The 24,335-nt window shown below is 41.4% G+C and overlaps 1 protein-coding gene across 1 annotated transcript in view; it reads left to right on the top strand.

Annotated features, from left to right (window-relative positions):
* Nucleotides 1-683: 683 nt before the first annotated feature.
* AQP (aquaporin) overlaps nt 684-24,335 on the top strand; it is a 99,330-nt gene continuing 75,678 nt past the window's right edge. Inside the window, exon 1 of the mRNA XM_067138616.2 lies at nt 684-838. Within this exon, the coding sequence (XP_066994717.2) occupies nt 783-838 (56 nt within the window). The 5' untranslated portion in view covers nt 684-782. The remainder of the gene's footprint in view (nt 839-24,335) is intronic.

The raw sequence follows: 24,335 nt of genomic DNA, 5'->3' as shown, positions 1-24,335 counted from the left end.
AGCCCTGCCCTATCCCATCGTCGCTATAAGACCTATCTCTGTCGGTGCGACGTAAAGCAAATAGTGAAAAATTATTATTATTATTATTATTATTATTATTATTATTATTATTATTATTATTATTATTATTATTATTACGCATAAACCGGCTTCGGTGGTGGGTCATGTGAGGCGAATGGAGGAGGATAGGTTACCTAGGAGAATAATGGACTCTGTTATGGAGGATAAGAGAAGTAGAGGGAGACCAAGACGACGATGGTTAGACTCGGTTTCTAACGATTTAAAGATAAGAGGTATGGAACTAAATGAGGCCACAACACTAGTTGCAAATCGAGGATTGTGGCGACGTTTAGTAAATTCTCAGAGGCTTGCAGACTGAACGCTGAAAGGCATAACAGTCTATAATGATAATGTATGTATGTTAGTATTATTATTATTATTATTATTATTATTATTATTATTATTATTATTATTATTATTATTATTATTATTATTATCGTCTTACAACAGTGGCGTTCAGAGATCATGGTAGGTGTTGATAGTTTTTCTAAAGAAAGAGCAGTGTTTTGTCGTTCATAATCCATTGTGATCTGTTTTCCTCATCCTTAAGGTGCATGGGAGTAAAGGAAGTGTACCCTCGGCGGGAGGCGAGCCTGCTGGCTGAATTGGATGCCAAGGCCGGGCGGACGATTAAAATAGTAAGTGGTAGCTCAGCTAGTGTTTGACTGAGAGCCCGAGCCAGCCAGCAGTCCGCCGTGCCACAGAGGAGTGTCCGGGACCCTATGGGTCATGAAGCGATGAAGCCGTACGCCTATATCACCCTCAGCAAGGACTATGGGTGAGTACGCCTCACTTGCTTCAGGAGTTTATTGTGTGTTCCAAGTGAGTTCCTTCAAACAACAGTGCTTCATAAAAAAGTTCAAAATTCATTTTGCTGAAGACTGTGATAGAGACTTGCGATTGGACTCGGCTTTGAACTTCCTTACACTCGATGTTGTAGATATAAAACAGTCATTTCGTGAGATTCTACTAATAACGTTTCACTGATAGTGATACACTTCTCTGAGAGCGTCTTCCAGTTTTCTGGTGGGTTCTGAAGACGTGTGGTGAAAGAAATGGTTCCTAAATTAAAATGCCGACTATTAAATCGAGAATTAGTTTAATATACAATAGAAGACGCCATAGAGCTGTGACATCGCTGTTATATTTTTCGCCAAGGCGAATGTACATCGATACCCAGTTGATGCACATGAAATTTTCAAAAGAGAAAACCATATCCCTGTTACGGTGTAGGTCTCGTAGTTTCCGACGAAAATATTTGAAGTGACACTGAGTATTTGTTTTGCCTTTTTATTTTCTTACAAATCTCGCTACTTTCTCAATGTCTTCATTACACGTTAGGACATACAGTGACGTCCCTGGGTCATCCACGTTCTCATTTCACTGGATTATTGTCTAGTTGAAGTCAACTGTATTTCATCGTGTGTATGTATCCAGCACAGTTTTCTTTTTCTTCTTCTACCGCTTCACCACGTCTGTGGAGTCGTGTGTGCGAACTGCATGAATTTTGCCCTGTTTTACGGCCGGATGTCCTTCCCGACGTCAACCCTATATGGAGAGATGTAATTGCTATTGCGTATTTCTGTGGTGGTGGTAGTGTAGTATATTGTCTGAATATGAAGAGGAGAATGTTGGGACAGACACAAACACCCAGTCCTCGAGCCAGAAGAATTAATCAGAAGCGATTAATATCCCCACCCGGGTGGTAATCAAACCCGGACCCTCCGAACCGAAGGGGAGCATGCTGACCATTCAGTCAACGAGTCGGGTTTGGTTATGTTTATTATATTGACAATACTAACATAATAGAATTTATCTGAAAATGAAAACCTACAACCTGTTTTCCAGTCATTGACCGAGTCAGGGATGTAATGAATGAAGCAGATATAAGCTGTTAGTACGATGGGGTCGCCACTCCCAAAGTGATTTATTAATGAATGATAAATGCTGTGAAATGAGAATGGAGAGTGTTGCTGGAATGAAAGATGACAGGGAAAACCGGAGTACCCGAAGAAAAACCTGTCCCGCCTCCGCTTTGTCCAGTACAAGCCTCACATGGAGTGACCGGGATTTGAACCACGGTTTCCAGCGGTGAGAGGCCGACGCGTTGCCGTCTGAGCCACGGAGGCCTTCATAGTTTATCTGTATCAATAAAATTACAATTTTGGCTGAACAATTCAAATGCTTATCTAATTTTTATCTGCGTTTTGTCGAAAGTAGGTTCAGCTCAAAGTTGTGGCCTCTTCTTGTGTATGCGTGTGTGTTTGTTTGTTTGTTTGTTTGTTTGTTTGTTTGTTTGTTTGTTTGTTTGTTTGTTTGTTTGTTTGTTTGTTTGTTACGACATCATGGGAAACTAACAAACAGAGTTTCTGGAATCTCAGTGTTTAAGTTCACAGGCAGATAGGTTGTGCACTAAGTTGTATATCATTTGATTAACATAAACTTGGCGTAGTAATATTAAGGGAGCAAAACAATAAATGTCATATTTCTCAGTTAATATTAGTTGTACCGAAAAACTGTTCATAATAAATGTCCTACATTTTGTGTTTCATGCATTCCTAGCCTGCGAGGAATTATAACGTAGACATTCGCAACTAGCCTCCGTGGCTCAGGCGGCAGCGCGCCGGCCTCTCTCACTGCTGGGTTCCGTGGTTCAAATCCCGGTCACTCCATGTGAGATTTGTGCTGAACAAAACGGAGGCGGGACAGGTTTTTCTCTGGGTACTCCGGTTTTCCCTGTCATATTCCATTCCAGCAACAGTCTCCACTATCATTTCATTTCATTATTGCCCCAGAGGAGTGCGACAGGCTTCGACAGCCGGCACAATTCATATCCTCGCCGCTGGATGGGCGCTTCATTCATTCCATCCCTGACCCGGTCGAATGACTGGAAAGAGGCTTTGGATTTTCATTTTCATATTCGCAACTGTTACATTTTTCTACAAAGTCTCCTGTTGACCATGTGGTTAAGAGAAGTTCAATAACCCGTCAGCGAGGAGCAGTACAGCTGAACTAAGAGTGAGGCGAAATCTCAACTAAAGTAAATATTATTTAAAATGTGGCCAATAATGACACAACCTCCTTGTCCTCAGAATTGTAGTGCTCTTGGCACATCGTTATACAGGTACTTACAGTGGTGTCGTAAACTGTGTTCTTGTGGGGGTTTGTTTATTACTGTTTAGAGGAATTATTGGAGAGGAGGACTGAAAAAATGTATCCAAGGATTCGAGACAAAACAACTTCCCACCATTTGACTGGAGCGAAGTGAATCTACTTTGGACATTTTTATACGCCTAATGTGAGATCAAAACGAATATGAGGCAAACATTTGAAATGTACAGACAAAATTACGGTTTTATTTATAGAGATAGATTATATCAGTACTGTCTGGGACTTACAAGAAGGCCACCAAAAATCGCCTTGGTCCAGTATCCAACTACTCAATTCGGTACTGAAGGTTGCTCGTTCATCGTGAACATAAATGAGCATCCACAACCACGGCTATGAACTATGCAACTAATCACACATCATCGTTTCCAACTAATGGAAGGAAGCCAACTACGAGTTACGGCACGTAACAACAAGTAACTGTGCATGATTTTCACTTCAAACTATGCTCCACGACGAAGTATCACTCGCCAAATGAGGGTTGTATGTGTGCTTTGTGCGGGAAGCAGTGTGATCGTTATCATACTCTATCTAACGTGTGCAGGAAGGAAAATTCCTCTAATTAGGTTCTACATTGAATGATTTTGTTTATTCTTTGTATATGGCAATTAGCTGCAATAAAAATACTATTAACTAATCACACATTTTATTATATTAAGTGGGCATGATGCCTTTCTGGCGAGATGTAGTGTTTACAATGCACTATGTCTCCTGGTATGGACTATATCAAATTTGATACGTTCATTGACCTGTCTCAGTCTCATCCTTGGCTTTGACAATATGAAAGTGACTGAGGTATGAGTGATGCTAGTAATGCCATTGCTTATGCAGCCAGTCCCTGCTATGAATGGTGTGAAAATATCGCTCATAGGGTCAGTTGGTGCATGCATTTCAGTGGGCTTGGCAGACTGATATGCAATATTAACGGCTGGCTCGGTGAGGAAAGCAACGGGAAACTACCTCACTCCTCGTTTCCCTAGTACGCCTCTTCAGTGACACCTAGGCTATTTATGACAGCTGTTGGTGGAGCTGCAGAGGATCCAACCATCCTTCGGGCTGAATACCCAACATACACATACAAATGGGAATGAAATTCATCGAGTTTCAACATATTATCAAATACATAAAATGTAAACATCAGTTATCGGTTTGTGGACTGTTTTTTTACTCCTCACACGACCAACAACACATAACTGATGTGAACGCGCGATTTACTTATAAACGGTTGGTAGCTTTCTATTTTGAGATACAGTACAATACCTCCACGGAGACATATGCGCATGTGTGACATCTAGGGAGAGTTGAAATAATAATATAGTCTAACGAAATGAGCTTTTTAACCTCGAAGTGATGAATTGCTAGTTTGAAGTAGAGCGAAGACATCAACATGGCGGAGCAAGTTTTGACTCCCCAGTTTATCTTTTCGCCATGAGTCACTCACAAAAGGAATTATCAATGACCTCTGGACACCCCGGCTTATATTCCCAGTTAGGAAAATTGACCTGTTTCTTACTGCAGCACTAGCTTCACGAAAGAGAAGTGGTGGTAAACAGCTTCCTATAGTATCTTGTTATTAGTAACGGAGGTGAGGAATTAATTTATGCTTCATTCTCAATAACATTTGAAGACCACATGAGAGAGCAATACAGTTCAAAACGCTCTCAAATCAAACAGTATTATCCAATCTGTTGCCTATATTGATGTCATGGTAAATTATATCGAAGTATTGAAATTATTTTCTTGTGGTCGGGTCGCAACATGAACCACATCTTCGTTTTTTTTCTGTTGGAAAACGTCTTGAACTTAATTTCTTTTATGATATTAGATCCTTACCAACATTTTATAATTGGTACAGACAAACATAATATAATCATGCAAACACTGTTTTAAAGTTAATAATAATGTTATTTGCTTTACGTCCCACTAACTACTTTTATAGTTTTCGGAGACGCCGAGGTGCCGGAATGTAGTCCCGCAGGAGTTCTTTTACGTGCCAGTAAATCTACCGACACGAGGCTGACGTATTTGAGCACCTTCAAGTACAACATGAGACTGAGCCAGGATGGAACCTGCCAAGTTGGGGTCAGAAAGCCACGGCCTCAACCGTCTGAGCCACTCAGCCCGGCGTTTTAAAGTTAGGAACATTCCCTATTGTACTAATTATTTCCTCAGCTCAATTACATCAACCTATGGCATAATATTAAAATTGTCAAAATTGGACTTTTCCTGCTCAGCCTGTCAGTTGTTGTATCGTCCGGTTCCTTGGCTGAATGGTCAGCGTAGTGCTCTTAGGTTCAGAGGACCCCGGGTTCGAGTGCCGGCCGGGTCAGAGATTTTAACCATGGCTTGGGGACTGGCTATTTGTGCTGCCCCAACATCCCTGCAACTCACACACCACGCACAACAATAGCCTACACCACAACAACTCCAGTTTCCCATAAACGGCAGATGCCACCCTTCTTCGTCGGAGGGTCTGCCTTACGAGGGCTGCATCAAGCTAGTAATATCCGCATAAAATTATTATTATTATTATTATTATTATTATTATTATTATTATTATTATTATTATTATTATTATTATTATTATTATTCTTTCTTAATCCGTTTAGCATCCTGGGTTAGTTTTTCCCTCGGATTTGCGAGGGATTCCACTTCTACCGCCTCAAGGGCAGTGTCCTGGAGCGTGCGACTGTGGGTCGGAGGATACAACTGAGGAGGAGGACCAGTACCTCTCTAGGCTGGCCTCACCTGCTATGCTGAACAGCGGCCTCGTGAAGGGATGGAAAGATTGGAAGGGACAGACAAGGAGGCGGCCGTTGCCTTAAGTTAGGTAACATACCGGCATTCGCCTGGAGGAGAAGTGAGAAACCACGGAAAACTACTTCGAGAATGGCCGAGAAGGGAATCGAACAACCCTCTACTCAGCTGACCTCCCGAGGCTGAGTGGACCCCGTTTCAGCCCTCGTACCACTTTTCAAATTTCGTGGCAGAGCCGGGAATCGAACCCGGGCCTCCGGGGATGGCAGCTAATCACACTAAACACTACACCACACAGGCGGGCATTATTATTATTATTATTATTATTATTATTATTATTATTATTATTATTATTATTATTATTATTATTATTTGCTTTTTGTCGTCGAAAGAAAACTGCAAAATTTTAAAAACAGTTTTTGAAAATAGCGAGAGTGATTGCTGATATAAACAGGTGTGAACATAGGCAGTAGATTATTCGAAATGAAGAAGTAAACTCGATGGATGAAGCTTTACGCATAACCTGGCTTCGGTGGAGAGTCATACATACAAGGCGAACGGAGGACTATAGTTTAGCTAGGACAATAATGGGCTTGGACATGGAGGCTAAGAGAAGCAGTGGGAGATAAGGCGGCGATGGTTAGAGTAAGTTTCTAATAAGAGGTATAGAACTAAACGTAACCACACACCTAGTTGCAAGCAGAGGATTGTAGAGGCGCTTAGGTAATTCACAGAGGCTTGCAGACTGCACGGTGAAAGTCACAAGAGTCTACAACGAAGATATACGTACGTATGGAAGTTCGTGCATAGCCCTGGTGTGAAAACAAGAAACCACGCTCTCGAATTTCATGCAATTTCACAGCTACACAAGTCGATTGTGATTTTCTCTATATGCTGCAGGTCATATTATTATTATTATTATTATTATTATTATTATTATTATTATTATTATTATTATTATTATTATTACAACTTCCCCATGCGGAGGCTGCCACAAGGACAAAGTATGTTGACTACACAGTATTTTGTCATCTAAGTTACTGTTGACTTTGCTAGTGTGCCAGGTAGAAGATTCACCAAAAGGCTCAGGAATAGATTTGCAATACGGTTCTTCAGATGTTATATAGATGATTGCGGAGTATGGTCACTGAGCCTCGTATTGCGGCGATAGCGATGTCGTGAAGTCGTGTCCGGCTGAGACCGAGAGAACCCCATAGCTGTACAAGAAATTTAGGGATTATGCCTCGAGCTCCGATCATGAGTCCATGGATGGAAATATTGTCTAGGTGATATTTATCTTTATAGTAGTTTACAGTTGGCTGGTAATTTGACTTCTTTTCGGCGTCCACCTCTTCGGCCTGGCCAACGTGCGACTCGAAGCGTATTGTGGGATCTAAGATTAGTCCTTGCTTGCTAGGTGGTTGAAAGGCTATCATGTCAATACGCCTGTTACTCCCGTCGGAAGCTAGGCCAGAGACCTCTTCGTGCACCGTGAAACCCAAGGTTCTTAAACACTACTAAAGGTTGGGCCCAACGCGAGACGAGCTGCTATTGGTTAACGAAATGACGTCACAGTAGGAGCAAAGCAGCCGAGCCCAGAGCGCGCAGATCAGTAGGAATCTCGTAATACCAGCAAACATTACAGTTTTTCAGAACTAACTGAAGACCAGACAAAGTTTACTGCTGTAATAAGATTGAAAGAGAGTACAGCATAGTAAGTTTTCATTATTTCTATTACGAATAAGGCGTAAATGTAACGAGACGGCACACTGACCAACGCTTGAAATTTATTAACAAATCCAAGTTCCTCTATTTAGTTTGAGGAGGGTTCTCTCAAATCTGTCAACATAAATATTTAGAGATATGAAATGCTTGTAATATTAAATGTTCGTAGCAGAACTTCCGTAATTGAACTACCGTATGTTAACATACGATATACTGACTCATTTCCGCAGGTATCGAGTTTAAAGCTTAACACATATTATAACAGCAGCAGAAGTAAGTTCATATTCGAAACCATGCATAGATATTCCTACTCTTTAAAATTAAAGAATAAGAAAGAACAGGAAAAACACTTAATTAGAACACAGTCCTACCTGTGAGATCAGATGTCATGAAGTGGTTGCTTTTGAAGATAAAATCCACTGCCGTGCCTTTCGCCGATGAGCTGCTATGGATCTTTCAGTCCTTGCCAGAATGTTCATTTGTCGTATACGTATAAATGTTCTCGTTCTAACATACATTTTTAATATTTCTGGTGGTACAGCGGGGAAGATACTGCTAATTATTTGACACACTTTGCGTATAATATTAGGTATGCGTGACAGTTCAGCACGTCCGTGAGTGTCCGTGGTCTGTTCTTCTCCATTTTTTGCTCCGAACACTGTGGAACTGACGAATTTCTCAGGAATAATTGTGCACTTACTGGGCTACTACTGTAAATGCTACCGAGAAGGTTCTCTGTAGGTACTGCATCTTTTTTCAAGATTTTCTTGGAGGTAAATGCAGTAATTCTGCTGTTAAATCGGGAACATAACTGGCGTCAGTAAAATGCCACGAGCACATAGTAGAAGTAGCTACATTGAAAAAATCCTTCCTTTTATATTTTTGTATCAAAATTTTTGCATGTCTGAAGCTTTAGGAAATGAATGATACACGATATATGTTAGTTTCGTCTTTCTGCTGTATGACAGACAGCCAGTTACTGCACATCCAGCCATTGTTGTCAGTTATTTCGAATAGACATCATCTGCTTTAGCCTAACAAATTTAAGAAATTTTATTCACACTCACAATTTCGCAAAATGACACGCAAGTGGCACGAGGGCTGGAACGGGGTCAACTCAGCATCGGGAGATCAACTGAGTAGAGGTGGGTTCGATTCCCACCTCAGCCATCCCGGAAGTGGTTTTCTGTGGTTTCCCCACTTCTCCTCCAGGAAAATGCTGAGATGGTACCTAACTTAAGGCCACGGCCGCTTCCTTCCCTCTTCCTTGTCTATCCCTTCCGCTCTTCCCATCCGTCCACACGACTTTTTGTTCAGCATAGCAGGTGAGGCCGCCTGGGTGAGGTACTGGTCATCCTGCCCAGTTGTATCCCCCGACCCAGAGTCTGAAGCTCCAGGACACTGCCCTTGAGGCGGTGGAGGCGGGATCCCTCGCTGAGTCCAGAGAAAAACCAACCCTGGAGGGTAACCAGATTAAGAAAGAAATATATTCACTGCAATGATGCTGTGAACACAGAAATATAATTCCAGCTGCTATTACACACGTCACGCAACTAACGAAAAGAAAATAAGTGTACCACCTCACTGCACGAAACACTGCAACTTAACAGAGATCTCACAGAAACGAACTACGACACACACACACACACTACGCAAAATACAGTAGGCCACTATATAAACCAATAGCAATATACGGAAAGAAACTACGTATAGATATTACGTTGAAATCCTTTATTTATAAGACAGACAGCGATAAACAACGAAATAAGATGCACGTGCGGTTGTATCGTTGTATGGTACACAGTCACGGTGCTCCTGTGATGACGTCACGAGCTGGACGAGAGAAAACCAACATCTACTGCGCAGCCAATCTGGGCCACCCGTGGTGAAACCGTGATCCCTCAGCGAGGTCGCAATCATGTGTCGTATTGTATGATGGCGAGAATTTCTCAATACCTCCCCGTGAGGACAGGCTCCCAGGACATGGGCAAGAGTTTCGTGCTCTCTGTGGCAACGCCGACAGAGGGTGTTGTCCTGGGACCTTCCTGGCACGGAGCGAACGGCGCACACATTCGCTGTCATCTTGACGGCCTCTCTCCATTCCGCACAGGATAAGCTTCGGTGATCTCTTATCCATTTGTTCCCTGGCGTGTATTCCTGGAAGAGTCCAACGCCCTTTCCTTTGTGCGGCAACTTCGTACATGACTGAATTTCTCTGTCTCGTAGTATCTGTCGGACCTTCCTTACGTTGGGAAGATGGCTATTTTTGGACATAACACGATCATTCATTTCTATGCCTAGATCTTGCAAACAAATTGTACGTTCTTGTTCCAAGTTTCTAGTTGCATTAATGTAGCCGTTATTTGCAAGCGATAATTTATTACAGATGTTAATATGCTGTAGTTTGGCTTCCCAAGTGGCGCGAAACAAACCGAGACCTTTGTACTTCCTTTCGGTGTATACCATGTGATCCGGAACGTCTGCTGGTAGTTGTAATAATTCTTTAGTTCCACTCTTTAATATTTTATCCGCATCTGATAGAAAAGATTGAGGTATCTTGTTTAGGGGAGTAACTTGGAGTGGATAAATAAGAGTAGGTGATATTGAACTGTTTAAAATTGAAAAATTCTGGTCAGATTGCAGCAGTGGTGAGCTAACAAGGGTGTCAATCTTGTTTCGCGTCTTTTCAAGTACGGCTTGTGGATCCAGTTTAATTTCATTGATGAAATTCACACCTAAGTAACGAATCGCACTTCCGTTGCACTGTGATTTAATTTCACAGTCGTCATTAATGACGATATTCTCCTCCGTTAGCCGACCTTTCTTGATAGAAAGACAAACTGATTTTGAAGCGCTGATGTCCAGGCCGAGTTCCTTAAATCTTTCTATGGTGATCCTGGCTAGTTCGGCAGCAGATTCAGTGTTTTTCCCAAATATTACCGTATCGTCGGCGAAACACATTATAGTGAGGTTAGGCTCCTCGTTTGCAATCGAGTAACCGTAATTCCTTGCTAAAGAATCTTCAGAAAGTTCTTCCACAATATTATTATTATTATTATTATTATTATTATTATTATTATTATTATTATTATTATTATTATTATTATTATATACCGAGCGAGTTGGCGGTCGCACAAGTGTGAGCTTACATTTGGAAGATAGTGGATTCAAACCCCACTATCGGTAGCCCTGAAGTTGGTTTCCATGGTTTCCCATTTTCACACAAGGCAAATGCTGGGACTGTACCTTAATTAAGGCCACGGTCGCTACCTTCCCACCCCTACCCCTTTCCTGTCCCATCGTCGCCATAAAACCTATCTGTGTCGGTGCGACGTAAAGCAAATTGAATGAAAGAAGTATTATTATTATTATTATTATTATTATTATTATTATTATTATTATTATTATTATTATTATTATTATTATTATTATTATTATTAAGTATTTTCAGCAGTAAGTGAAGTGTAGGTGATGTGGTCATAGGGAAGGATGTATAATGAGAGCCTGGAAGTGAAGTAAGACCGGGTGACAGCGATGGGCATGCAGATTGCGAATTAATTGAGTATGTAAATAATATGGTATGTGGAAAGGTAGAGGCCTTACCGATTGCAAGATTGCAAGTCAGTATGCGATGGTTGTCATTTAGGTATGCTTTAGATCCAGGTTAAGTATGTGAAGGAACAAGGATTGCGAAGTAAGCAACTGTGTATACAAGGACTGAAGTGGAATCTGCTGTAGCGTAAGGTCAGCGGTTTCTTTTTCCTTTTTCAGAACTATCTGTTGTGACGCTCATGTGGTGAAGGCAAGGTCAGGGTAGGACTAGATTGGTTGTTTTGTAAGTAGATTCTTGTTTAATATTATTATTATATTTACTATTATTATTAGGGGCTGACTGGCCGAGGCGGTAAAGGCATGCTCGGTTCGCCCGGAAGGACGTGGGTTCGAATCCCTGTCAGGAAGTCGTAAAATTTAAGAAACGAGACTTCCACTTCCGGGGGTGCGTATGGCCCTGAGGTTCACTCAGCCTACACCAAAAATGAGTACCAGGTTAATTCCTGGGGGCAAAGGCGGCCGGGCGTAGAGATAACCACTCTACCCCATCACGTGCCGAGGTTAACAATGGTGGAAGCCTTTACCTTCCATTCCTCCAAGGGCCTTCATGGCCTGTACGGAGGTGACTTTGCTTTTGCTATTATTATTATTATTATTATTATTATTATTATTATTATTATTATTATTATTATTATTATTGCTTTGTGAACATGTATCTGGGCTGGAAGCCTATTTTGTTCATTAATAAATACTATTATTATTATTATTATTATTATTATTATTATTATTATTATTATTATTATTATTATTATTATTATTATTATTATTATAAAGTGGTAGGATTATTCATTACACCTAGTCGCAGGGTTCACTTGGAAAAACTGCTTACCATTTCATCCAGTCAATTGTTTGTAGTTGGGCTTCAGTAACATTATATTATAATTACGATAGAAATGCTATGCAGTTCCATGTGAGAATGTTTCTTTCTTCCATTCATCTACGTCACGTCAGGAACCGTTTGATTCGAACATCAAAATCTGGTTTTTTTATTGTTTAAATTTGTACTGCACAGTATATTGCGCATGTTTCAAGATGCAATATATTAATGAATCAGTTGTTGTAGGTTATTTGAAGTACTGCTGTCTCAAATGACATCTGTCTGTTAGCTTATCAGCCCAGAGGATGGTAGGATCCTCAAATTGCTCCACCAGATGTTACGTGGTTATGCTTATTGCTTGTTGTTTTAAGGGGCCTAACATCGAGGTCATCGGCCCCTAATGGTACGAAATGAAAGAACAAAAATGTCAAATTCATCCACTGACCAAAAAAATAATAATGACATGAAGAATGAATGGATGGACATGAACCTCACAAAAAAACAAAAAAAAAGAGGAAACAAACAAACAAAATACAGTGGATCAGACTCAAACATAAATCATACATAATTGATGACTGACCAAGGGACCACTCATAAAGCACAATGATGCTTGATGTCTAAAGGGGTGCAAACTCCATACCTAAGGCCCCACAGAATGGTACATGTCGCGAGTAAAGTAGAACCATGGTACTTGTCATGTTGCGGTACTAATCAAAAGTAGCGAAACTCACGGTGTTCCACACAAGACGGTACTACTCACAAGTAATGTGCTTCGTACAGGTAACGCAGACCTATGGTGTTTCGCACACAATGGCGCCACTCATAGCCAACGCAAACCAATGAGTTTCCTCACCTAGGTGTACTAAGCACGGATGCCGGTCCCACGGGCCCCGTGGTGTTCCTCACATAGTGGATACTAATCAAAGGCAACGCAGACCCACGTGTCGCTCATATAGTGGTACAACTCACAGGCTACGCCCAGACCCGCGGTGTTGCTCACATGGGTATGACGCACGGGTACTGGAAAACCCACAGGGGAACCAATTCTCTGCGGCTACTAATCACAAACCCATTTCGTACCGGATATAGTGGTACAACTCGTAAGTACAGGCAACCCATGGTGGTCCCCGCGTGATGGCACGAATCAAAAGCAGTTTCATGGTTCCAATTTAATCATCCCTTGTCGCCCCTTTTAGTCGCCTCTCACGACAGCCAGGGGATACCGTGGGTGTATTCTTCATCTGCGTCCCCCACCTACAGGGGGTAGTGTGTTTGGTCCGCGAGAGGTATTTTATTTCCCTCAAGTCCGCCGGCAAGCCGGTGAGGACCCCCCTATCCGCCACCTGGGGCGCGCCACGTGGGAGTATCACCTCTCCCCCTGCTACGCCAACGTAGCAGGTTCGTGGACGTGGTTATGGGAAACCGCAAGAACCGAAGGCGGCGCTAAAATGAGGCGTACTAGGTAAGATGAGGAGTGAGAGCGTTTGCCTTTTCTTTCCTCACTGGGTCAGTATGAGTGTGACTAACCCTATGAGTAATACCTTTCATAACACTCAGGCGCACAGGTCGTGTTCCGAATCCACCCGTATGTCAGCAGCTCCCGAACTGTCACGGCCAGAAATGAGACTGCTAAGGGACAGATGCAAAAATACTGCATCCATCAAGAAATGCTAACAGACAGTCCCATAACATCACTAACCCCAATAGTGTCTGTGGTCATAATATCCGCGAAATTAGGTTATTTCATGAGATTCTAACATATACTACATTTAATTTGTGTTCGAAGAACCCTATGTGGCATGGTCAACGGAATGGGCTGTAGTTGGAACTTTTATCTTCTGGTCCTTAGTAATGTTTGATAACGTCGTTGATTTTCTCCACTACCCTGTCCAAAAGTGTTGTAAACCATTGTGTTCCTATGTTCAAACAAGTAGTTACTGTACCATATTTTGGACAGAATATTATGTGGGCTTGTTCATCCTCTTACAGATATCAGAAAGGACTTCACGAACTATAAAAACAGGAACTGGAGCAATCATAACATCGGCCAAAAACCTACAAGTTGCTGTGAATGTGAAAATTCTTCATATAGTCTCCAGTTACTGCATCCAGGCTATTATGTTTTTTGGAATGCTGTAACGGCAAGCAAGTTTCATTTTTAGTGTACAGTAGATGGCATATCCTAAATCTGATGTGACACGCTGACGTGTTTTGACTAACCAACGGATCTTTTTTGCGTCATCAGATATTTCCAGCTGATAATAACACGCAGACTTTGAAGTGACTACTTCTCTCTTCACCGCTCTCTTAAGTTCTTTGTAGCGCTTGTAGTTGTCAACACTTCTTGCCTTCATCTAGAATGTGTAGACATCTTTGCCTTCACTGCCTCTTTAACACTCTCAAAATTATTTGCCTTTACATTTATTTGACTATAAAATTGCTGTTCTACTTTGTAATAATAATAATAATAATAATGGCTGTGCTTGTGCCGGTAACATAATGGGCTGACTCGGCCTAAGCAAGGAATCGCCCTCTTGATTTGGAAACTATACAGATATCTACAAATATTTACAACAGAAATAATTACAACATATATATACAATAAATGTGCACAGATTATGTCCCTAAACAAGTTTTTTTTAATATCCCCGTTTTGGGAATATGTCCTTCAGTATCACCAGAACTGCTGGAACTCCATGCTGTTTGGTGAAACTCAGAGGAAACGTCGTTCCTAGAAACTTTCTCACAAAGAGGCAGATGCTCAGGAGAGTGGCTTTATACAGTTCAGCGTAGGTGTAATGATGCAGGTTTAATGCGGCCAGAAAGCTGTGCAAGCTTTTCGGAATAACACCAGTACATGATGTTACTACTAGAACTGTGATGACCGAGCTCGATAGCTGCAGTCGCTTAACTGCGGCCAGTATCCAGTATTCGGAAGATAGTAGGTTCGAACCCCACTGTCGGTAGCCCTGAAAATGGTTTTCCGTGGTTTCCCATTTTCATACCAGGCAAATGCTGGGGCTGTACCGTAATTAAGGCCACGGTCGCTTCCTTCCTACTCCTAGCCCTTCCCTGTCCCATCGTCACCATAAGACCTATCTGGGTCGGTGCGACGTAAAGCAACTAGCAAAAAAGAACTGTGATGACTGCTTGTAATTTCCACAGGCGTTGTATTTCTATTGCCAGTTCCATGTATTTTGATATTTATGTGGCTATTGTTGTTTGCAGATTGGAGGTGTTTGGACAAGCAGTTTCTATAAGGGATGCGGGTCGTTTTGATTTATCGATTAGAATAATATCTGGCCTATTGTTGCTGAGCGTGACATCGGTTATGACTTCTCCATCCCGTAGTAGCTTGTATGAAGAGTTTTGGAGAACGGGTGGAGGTGTTGTTATTATTATTATTATTATTATTATTATTATTATTATTATTATTATTATTATTATTATTATTATTATTATTATTACGGGATTACCCGTGGAGCAGAAAGAGGTTAAAGAAGGTGCTGGGGTAAATGGGTCTATCTACAATGTCGAAATTAATTTAAAACTTGAACTGAAGGTTATATTTTTTCAGAAAATAACTTAAACAAACTTAACAAATAACAACATGTCAGGTACAAAGGTAATCTTGAAACAAGACTACCGAGCTCGATAGCTGCAGTCGCTTAAGTGCGGCCGGAATCCAGTATTCGGGAGAAAGTAGGTTCGAACCCCGCTGTCGGCAGCCCTGAAAATGGTTTTCCGTGGTTTCCCATTTTCACACCAGGCAAATGCCACTTCTAGCCCTTTCCTGTCCCATCGTCGCCATAAGACCTATCTGTGTCGGTGCGACGTAAAACAAATCGCAAAAAAAAAAAAAAAACAAGACTAGTAAAGTCCAAGATTAGTGAGTTTTACAAATTCTGGGCTCCAAGCCCCTAGTTTTGCAATTTTACCAATGGAAGAAGTATTATTTAGTTAAGGGCAGAAATCCCCTAATTCAAGAGCACTTGCTCCCTAAATCACAATATCTAGCCTCCTAGAGGCACACTTTGCAGTTACAAAACTTTGAAAAAGAGCTAACAAGCTCTCAGTTTTCCAAGCCTACTCAAGGCAACATCGACTTACAATATCTGGCCTCTCAAGGCACACTTACAAATTGAAAATATCTTTACACAGGGGTATCTCGTACCCAACCTACCGGGCCTTTGTGAAAAGAACAGGTTAAATAAACGGCCCAAAACACAAACTGAAAGGAGGCGTACACTGCGCTCCAAGATAGTGAAAACTTAAAAACCTAAAGGGCTCTAGGCCGATGAAACAAGGGATATTCCCAAACTACTGAGGTGACCCGTATAGAAATTATTTTAACACATTACAGAAGGAAAACAGTTACTAAACGTAGTCACCTCAAAACCTAAATGAAGGGGAGATCGAAAGGGTAACTCACTCTCTATCCCCGATTTATAATTAAAGATTTTATGGAGTTTTTACATTAGCCGAAAGAAAGTTACATTTTAGAAAAATATGGTTGCAAAATTAAATAGTCGGACCTTTCCCTCGGATTAAACTGCGGAGGTAGCAAGAAAGAATGAAATTATGTGGTCATTACCTTGTACATGTTCTAGCTGCCGACGAAAGAGGCCGCCCGCCTCCTGCTTGAACACACACACTCAGAAAGACGACGATCAATTGGCTAAGAAACGTGAAAAGCCGCAGTTTATAAACCCTCAGGAAAGGTTCGAGATCATTCAAGATTAATCAGGACACACCCTCTTAAATTTTATTGGGTAAACACAAAGTGAACAAGTAATGTAGGATTGGTTGAAAATTAATTAAAAAAATAGTGATTGGATAGATTCAAAACTGGCGGAAAGAAAAGGAAGTATTGCCAAACCAAAAATAAATGAACATAGATCAGTTATGGATAACCAAGAAACACAAAACTTCTTTAAATTATAAGTTCTTACACCTTGCACCAGGGTGCATGATCATAGTTTTTTGGTAGTGTCATCTGTGGAAGAATGTCCAAACTTCTTGATGAATGGCAAACAAAACATGGATAAATTCAGTCAGTTTAGTAAACTTCACAACAAAACAATTACTTAATTTTTCAGTAGTAACATCTTCTGATTAAAGTTCTGTCTTCTCTTCGGTTGCTCGTCTCGGTTTAGCCCGTTCGTCAATATTTTCTTGCAGAAGAGATCTCTGTTAAGGGCGTCTTCAGCTGAGATATGTAGCATTTGCAGGTCTTCTTTGGTATTTCTACACCAGGAAATTGTGGTTTTGGTGTTTGAATAAAAAAAGTGAAAGATTTCTTTAGTTAACTTTCTTCCGTCCATTCTTTTCAGATGACCGTAAAATCGTGCCCGTCTTTTTCTGATTGTGTCGGTAATTTTCTCTATTTTGCTGTAGACTTCCTCGTTGGATCTCTTTTGATGGATTCCATTTCTGTACTTTGATCCCAAGATACCTCTCACAATTTTGCGTTTTCTTTTCTCCAGTTCTTCGAGGAGTCCTTTGTTGGCATTTAGAGACAGGGTTTCGGCTTCATATAGAACTACTGGCTTCAGAACTGTTTCATAGTGACGTATCTTGGTGTTTTGGGGAAAGACATTTTTTGTTGTAGATTGTGCGAGATGTTTGGTAGGCTATTTCTAGTTTGCGTACTCGCTCCTGAAGTGCTTCTTTGTCCAGTCAATTTTTCATGATAATCTCACCCAGGTATTTGAATTTGTCTACTCGGGTGATGTCCCCGTATTTTGTATGGAGTTTTGGTGGAGCCTCTTTGATGTTAGTCATTACTTCTGTTTTCTCAAACGATATCTGCAGACCAGTTTGTTCGGCAATTTCCTTTAAAATTTCAACTTGAGCTCTAGCGGTTTCTATGTCGTTTGAGAGAACAGCAATATCATTGGCAAATGCTAAGCCGTCTGTTGCGATCCCCTTGGATTTGGTTCCTTTTCTTAATGGATTGTAGTTGGTTTCCTGTAATCTCACCCGCCAGGTTGTGATGATTTTTACAAGACCACAGTTGAAGAGTATCGGGGATAGCCCATCACCTTGTCGGACTCCTGTTTTGATGTCAAAGGAATGCGAGAGACGTCCGTGGAACTTCACCTTGGATTTTGTATCGGTCAGGGTGACTCTAATTAATGCCAGCAGTTTCAAATCAATTCCAAATTCATTTAAGATGTTTAGCAGGACTTCCTGGTCAATGGAGTCGTACGCTTTCTTGAAGTCCACAAAGACGGACACATACTGCTTGGACCTTAGTGTACAATATCTGATGATCGTTTTAAGATTTTGGATCTGTTCGGCTGTTGAGCGACCTTTTCTGAACCCTCCTTGGTATTCACCTATTTGATGTTCGACTTGTGCTTCCAAACGCTCCAGGATGGCAAGTGATAGAATTTTGTAGGTCACGGGTAGCAAAGATATTCCTCTGTAGTTGTTGATGTTCTTCATGCTTCCTTTTTTGTGTAACGGATGAATCAAAGCTATCTTCCAATCTTCGGGTAGGGTTTCCTTGTTCCAAATTTCTTCTATTTGCTTTTGCAAGATATCAAGCAATTCCTCTGGGGCATATTTCCATAGTTCTGCTACTACTGAGTCTTCCCCCGGTGCTTTGTTATTTTTGAGACGGGCAATGTGGCACTTGATTTCATCTCTGTCGGGTGGTCTGGAATCTGGGTACCTGAGTAAGGGTCCCTTGGTCTCTATTATTATTATTATTATTATTATTATTATTATTATTATTATTATTATTATTATTATTATTATTAGTCGGTCAACAAATGAGTCCATTTTAGCATAGTTTGTCATTTCCTACCACCTGAGCATTTTTAAGCAAATCTTTTCACATAAATATGTTTTCAGCGGTTCCTTTCTCATCATTGTTGGTGTTCTGCACGGTACTAGGCGTGAGAGAGGTCTGCCTAGTGGCATCGTCCATACATACAGTATATCCTCGATTATTCTCGAATCAGATTAGACCAGTAACATCTTTTTTCAGTGTCATTGCTCCTTACGCAGTCTTCTTGTTTGAAACAAACGGAACCGTGGTGAAATGAAAAGTTTAAATAGAGCTAAAACAATCCCAGCCTCAGTTGGAGCCCCGTGATCGCTATGTATGTGTCTCGTTATGAGCCATTGAGGCATAAACATATTTGTTCTATAAGCACTTTTCTGTCAGTTAGTTACCGTGTATTTCCAGTGGATTTCCTTTGACTGTCAATTACTCACCGTCTACATACAGACGTCTCCCTCACTGAATGAAATAATATTATGGTATATTGCGTCGCATGTGTCTCCACAGGCATGAACGTAGCGAGAATGATTGCTAGCACAAACAAGTGGGAACAATCAAAGAAGGATGCTCGGATTGACGAGATAAAGGCTAAATTAGGAATGAACTCGATGGATGAAGCTGTGTCTGTAAATGGCGCCGGCAGCGGGGTTATGTGTAGCGAATAGACGAAGATAGGTTACCTAGGAAAATGAAGGACTCGACCACGGAGGACAAGAGAAATGAAGGGAGAGCAAAACGTTGTATGTATGTACGTGTATTCTATTTTAGAGGCAGGTTATAACATTGTTGTTACCGATACAGGATTGGTTACAAGATGCAAACATAATTTAAATCAATCACGATTTATAATAGTAATGTTTACAAATGATACAGAATTCGATAAATTACCAGACGTAACTGTTTTGCCACAATACTGCTTTGACAGATGAGCGGATTTAAGCCTAAAAAAAACTTGCTGCAAAGTTAATTTAAATATATTAATTACATTTGTATAGATCACTAGTTGAAGAAATCGAGGAGGTACATATCGAACAACACAGAAACATAAAGGTTACTAAACGGCTCGGTGAAAAATTGCCTTATCCTAACCATGACATCAAGTTTTCATAGGACATGTTAAGAGCTATCTGTCCTGCATCATGGTTGAATGCCTGCAACGAACGTGAGTAGGCGTAGTATTGAGTAAACTGATCGTATTGACATCACTGTACGAACCCAAGAAATTCTTTCCTCGCTCACTAATTACGACTAAGTTCCTGAATTCGTTCGAAGACCGGACTCGTCTAGCTTTTATTATTGCTTCACGGAAAATGTGCGTCTATTTCCTCTTTGAAAATACCTCAGTTGTTTTCATTTATCTATAGTGGTGTCAACCAATCATGCGAGTCCTTTTGCCTGGGGTTATGCGAAGCGAGTTCACTCCCATCGTGTCAATCGGTCATGCGAGTCCAGTTGCCTGGGGTTATACAAAGCGAGTTCACTCGGATCGTGTCCAACATTTTACATGACTTAAAAATTTGAAGGTGGTGCAAGGAAGCTGGTGGTGTGCAGAACAGGCAGTTAACTTTGTGCAACTGTAAATAGTGGAAGAAGTTTGGGCACGTGAGGCTTTCTATTTACAAGAATAAAGATACCAGGAATTCAGCATTACTAAATATTGCGGGAAAATTAATATACCTGGCGTGGACGTTGATGAAATCAGTAAGAAATCAAGAACATTTGCAGTGCGTACAGACAAAGTTTGAAAATTAAAATGTTTCAGAAGTCAGGCACACAACTTCAAGAAATGCTTTCACCGACAGTTCAGTGATTTGACATCACTGACTGATTGTTGAGTGAAGTAATGATCGAAGGGATACCTGCGAGTTCTAGGTGACTTTTTAAATGTGCTTTGATTCTCATCAACATCATGTCGAAAATTTGCTGAAACTCCTACTGCATTGCACCTTAAAGTCCACCCCTACGTACACATTCTTCCTCCCAAAAATCATTTTCATTCACTACTGATCTGCATTTAGGGCAGTCGCCCAGGTGGCAGATTCCCTATCTGTTGTTTTCCTAGCCTTTTCTTAAATTATTGCAAAGAAATTGGAAAATGTATTGAACATCTCCCTTGGTAAGTTTCCTTCTTCCTATCATTACATTACTAACTTAACCTACAAACATATCAGTAATAGCTGATGTCCCTTCACGCGCAAGGTCCGCAATTTTCATCTGGTGCCAGTGCAGCGTCATGTCAACACTCATGACTTGCGAGTCTGCCCGATCACTCTAACAGACAAGAGATATAATTATATTTTTCAATAATAATAATAATAATAATAATAATAATAATAATAATAATAATAATAATAATAATAATAATAATAATAATAATAATAATAATAATAATAGTAATAGTAATAATAATAATAATAGTAATAATACTAATAATAATAATAATAATAATAATAATAATAATAATAATAATAATAATGGAATGTGGATTAAGAGGAAAACAGCGGACCTCTACTCCTTCACCGACAGGTTTACTGATGCTGTACGGAAAAGGCGCCTTAGTTTCTATGGCCATATCTACAGAATGAACAGCGACAGACTAACTAAAAGATTATTCAAAGTAATCAACTCAAAGAAGGTCAAAATAAAATGGCTAGAAGAAACTAAGGCGGACCTCCAAGAAATAAATATTACAGACGACATCATGGAAAATCGTGGAGCTTTTAGAACCAAAGTAGCTAATCATAAATTTAGGGAGAAACCAAAAAAGACAACTGGTAGGAAGTGGTCGACAGAACGCAAGATGCAACACAGTGCATTCATGAAGAGATTTTGGGAGGATAAGAAGGCACAAACCATCAAACCAACTATCAAGTTCAAACGCGCTCTATGAATGGGCATAACGAAGGAAGAAGAATAATACCGTGAAGTTATAATAAGTTACGTGTTAAACATGTTACATTGACATCTTGAAAAATACTGATATTTACTTATATTTCTATCTTGATTTCAACTGCAATCAGATATTTTTATGTTTAATTCGCTTATTTACGCGATCTACCGCCATTATTTTGTCGTGATGGCAAAACAGTGTACCCGAAGGCCTTGCTTTCCACCAATGTTCAGGCATACAAGTTAGCGATCTTGGAAGTAGTAAAAATCTGTGGATTTAACGTTCACAATCATTTGCCTTGTCATGTTCCCACTCAAGTATGTTTAACTAGAAAATAATTCCATTTTAGTTTACATCTGATGGCTGCATAAGTATCCGGAATCTGTATCATTATGTACCAACCTACTTTCTTTTTAAAATGTGTTATTCCGGCATGCGTAATCCACATTCTGTGAGAACGCCAACTTAGTTTTGGCATTCTTCCATAGTCGTATCGTATTCAGCACTGTCTCTAACCTCTTTGACACTCAGACAAACAACAATTCTCAACTTATTTACTCTATCACATTAATCCTTTTTATCAGGCACTTCATTGTTAAAAACTTTAATGTACGAATAGTAAGTATTTATAATGTGAGATACTATCTCAAATCCTGGGAGAATTAGAATATAGACTTCAGGATGCCCAAAAAAATCAAAAGAGGTGTTGGTAAAGAATATGATCACCCCCACCAGTGGAATCAAAGAATGATGTACACTGACTGACAGAGCAAATGCAACACCAAGGAGGAGTGGTTCGAAAGGGATGAAAGTTGGGGAAAAAACAGAGACGGCACGGACGAATAATTGATGTTTATTTCAAACCGATATACAGGTTACACAATGCGCACGGCATCGACTCAGTAGGATGTAGGACCACCGCGAGCCGCGATGCACGCAGAAACACGTCGAGGTACAGAGTCAATACGAGTGCGGATGGTGTCCTGAGGGATGGTTCTCCATTCTCTGTCAACCATTTGCCACAGTTGGTCGTCCGTACGAGGCTGGGGCAGAGTTTGCAAACGGCGTCCAATGAGATCCCACACGTGTTCGATTGGTGAGAGATCCGGAGAGTACGCTGGCCACGGAAGCATCTGTACACCTCGTAGAACCTGTTGGGAGATGCGAGCAGTGTGTGGGCGGGCATTATCCTGCTGAAACAGAGCATTGGGCAGCCCCTGAAGGTACGGGAGTGCCACTGGCCGCAGCACATGCTGCACGTAGCGGTGGGCATTTAACGTGCCTTGAATACGCACTAGAGGTGACGTGGAATCATACGCAATAGCGCCCCAAACCATGATGCCGCGTTGTCTAGCGGTAGGGCGCTCCACAGTTACTGCCGGATTTGACCTTTCTCCACGCCGACGCCACACTCGTCTGCGGTGACTATCACTGACAGAACAGAAGCGTGACTCATCGGAGAACACGACGTTCCGCCATTCCCTCATCCAAGTCGCTCTAGCCCGGCACCATGGCAGGCGTGCACGTCTATGCTGTGGAGTCAATGGTAGTCTTCTGAGCGGACGCCTGGAGTGCAGGCCTCCTTCAACCAATCGACGGGAAATTGTTCTGGTCGATATTGGAACAGCCAGGGTGTCTTGCACATGCTGAAGAATGGCGGTTGACGTGGCGTGCGGGGCTGCCACCGCTTGGCGGCGGATGCGCCGATCCTCGCGTGCTGACGTCACTCGGGCTGCGCCTGGACCCCTCGCACGTGCCACATGTCCCTGCGCCAACCATCTTCACCACAGGCGCTGCACCGTGGACACATCCCTATGGGTATCGGCTGCGATTTGACGAAGCGACCAACCTGCCCTTCTCAGCCCGATCACCATACCCCTCGTAAAGTCGTCTGTCTGCTGGAAATGCCTCCGTTGACGGCGGCCTGGCATTCTTAGCTATACACGTGTCCTGTGGCACACGACAACACGTTCTACAATGACTGTCGGCTGAGAAATCACGGTACGAAGTGGGCCATTCGCCAACGCCGTGTCCCATTTATCGTTCGCTACGTGCGCAGCACAGCGGCGCATTTTACATCAGGAGCATACCTCAGTGACGTCAGTCTATCCTGCAATTGGCATAAAGTTCTGGCCACTCCTTCTTGGTGTTGCATTTGCTCTGTCAGTCAGTGTATTTAAGTTTCGGTCAGTGAGTAATATAGTAATAGCACCCGCTAATACAGGTAAAGAGATAAGGAGGAGGAGAGGAGAAATAGCTACAGCCCATACAAACAAAGGTGTTTGGTCTAGTGATATTCCAGGGGCTCGTATATTAATAGTTGTGGTAATAAAGTTAACGGCTCCTAGAATTGATGATACTCCTGCTAAATGAAGGGAGAAGATTGCTAAATCTACAGAGGCTCCAGCGTGAGCAATTCCTGAAGAAAGAGGAGGGTAAACTGTTCAACCAGTACCTGCACCGCTTTCCACTAAACTACTTCTAAGTAACAGGACAAGTGAAGGGGGGAGTAA

Source organism: Anabrus simplex, chromosome 1, assembly GCF_040414725.1.
Source record: "Anabrus simplex isolate iqAnaSimp1 chromosome 1, ASM4041472v1, whole genome shotgun sequence".
NCBI classification, from domain to species: Eukaryota; Metazoa; Arthropoda; class Insecta; order Orthoptera; family Tettigoniidae; genus Anabrus; species Anabrus simplex.
Note: the sequence above shows the minus strand (reverse complement) of the source record. Positions and strands in the feature narration are given on the sequence as shown.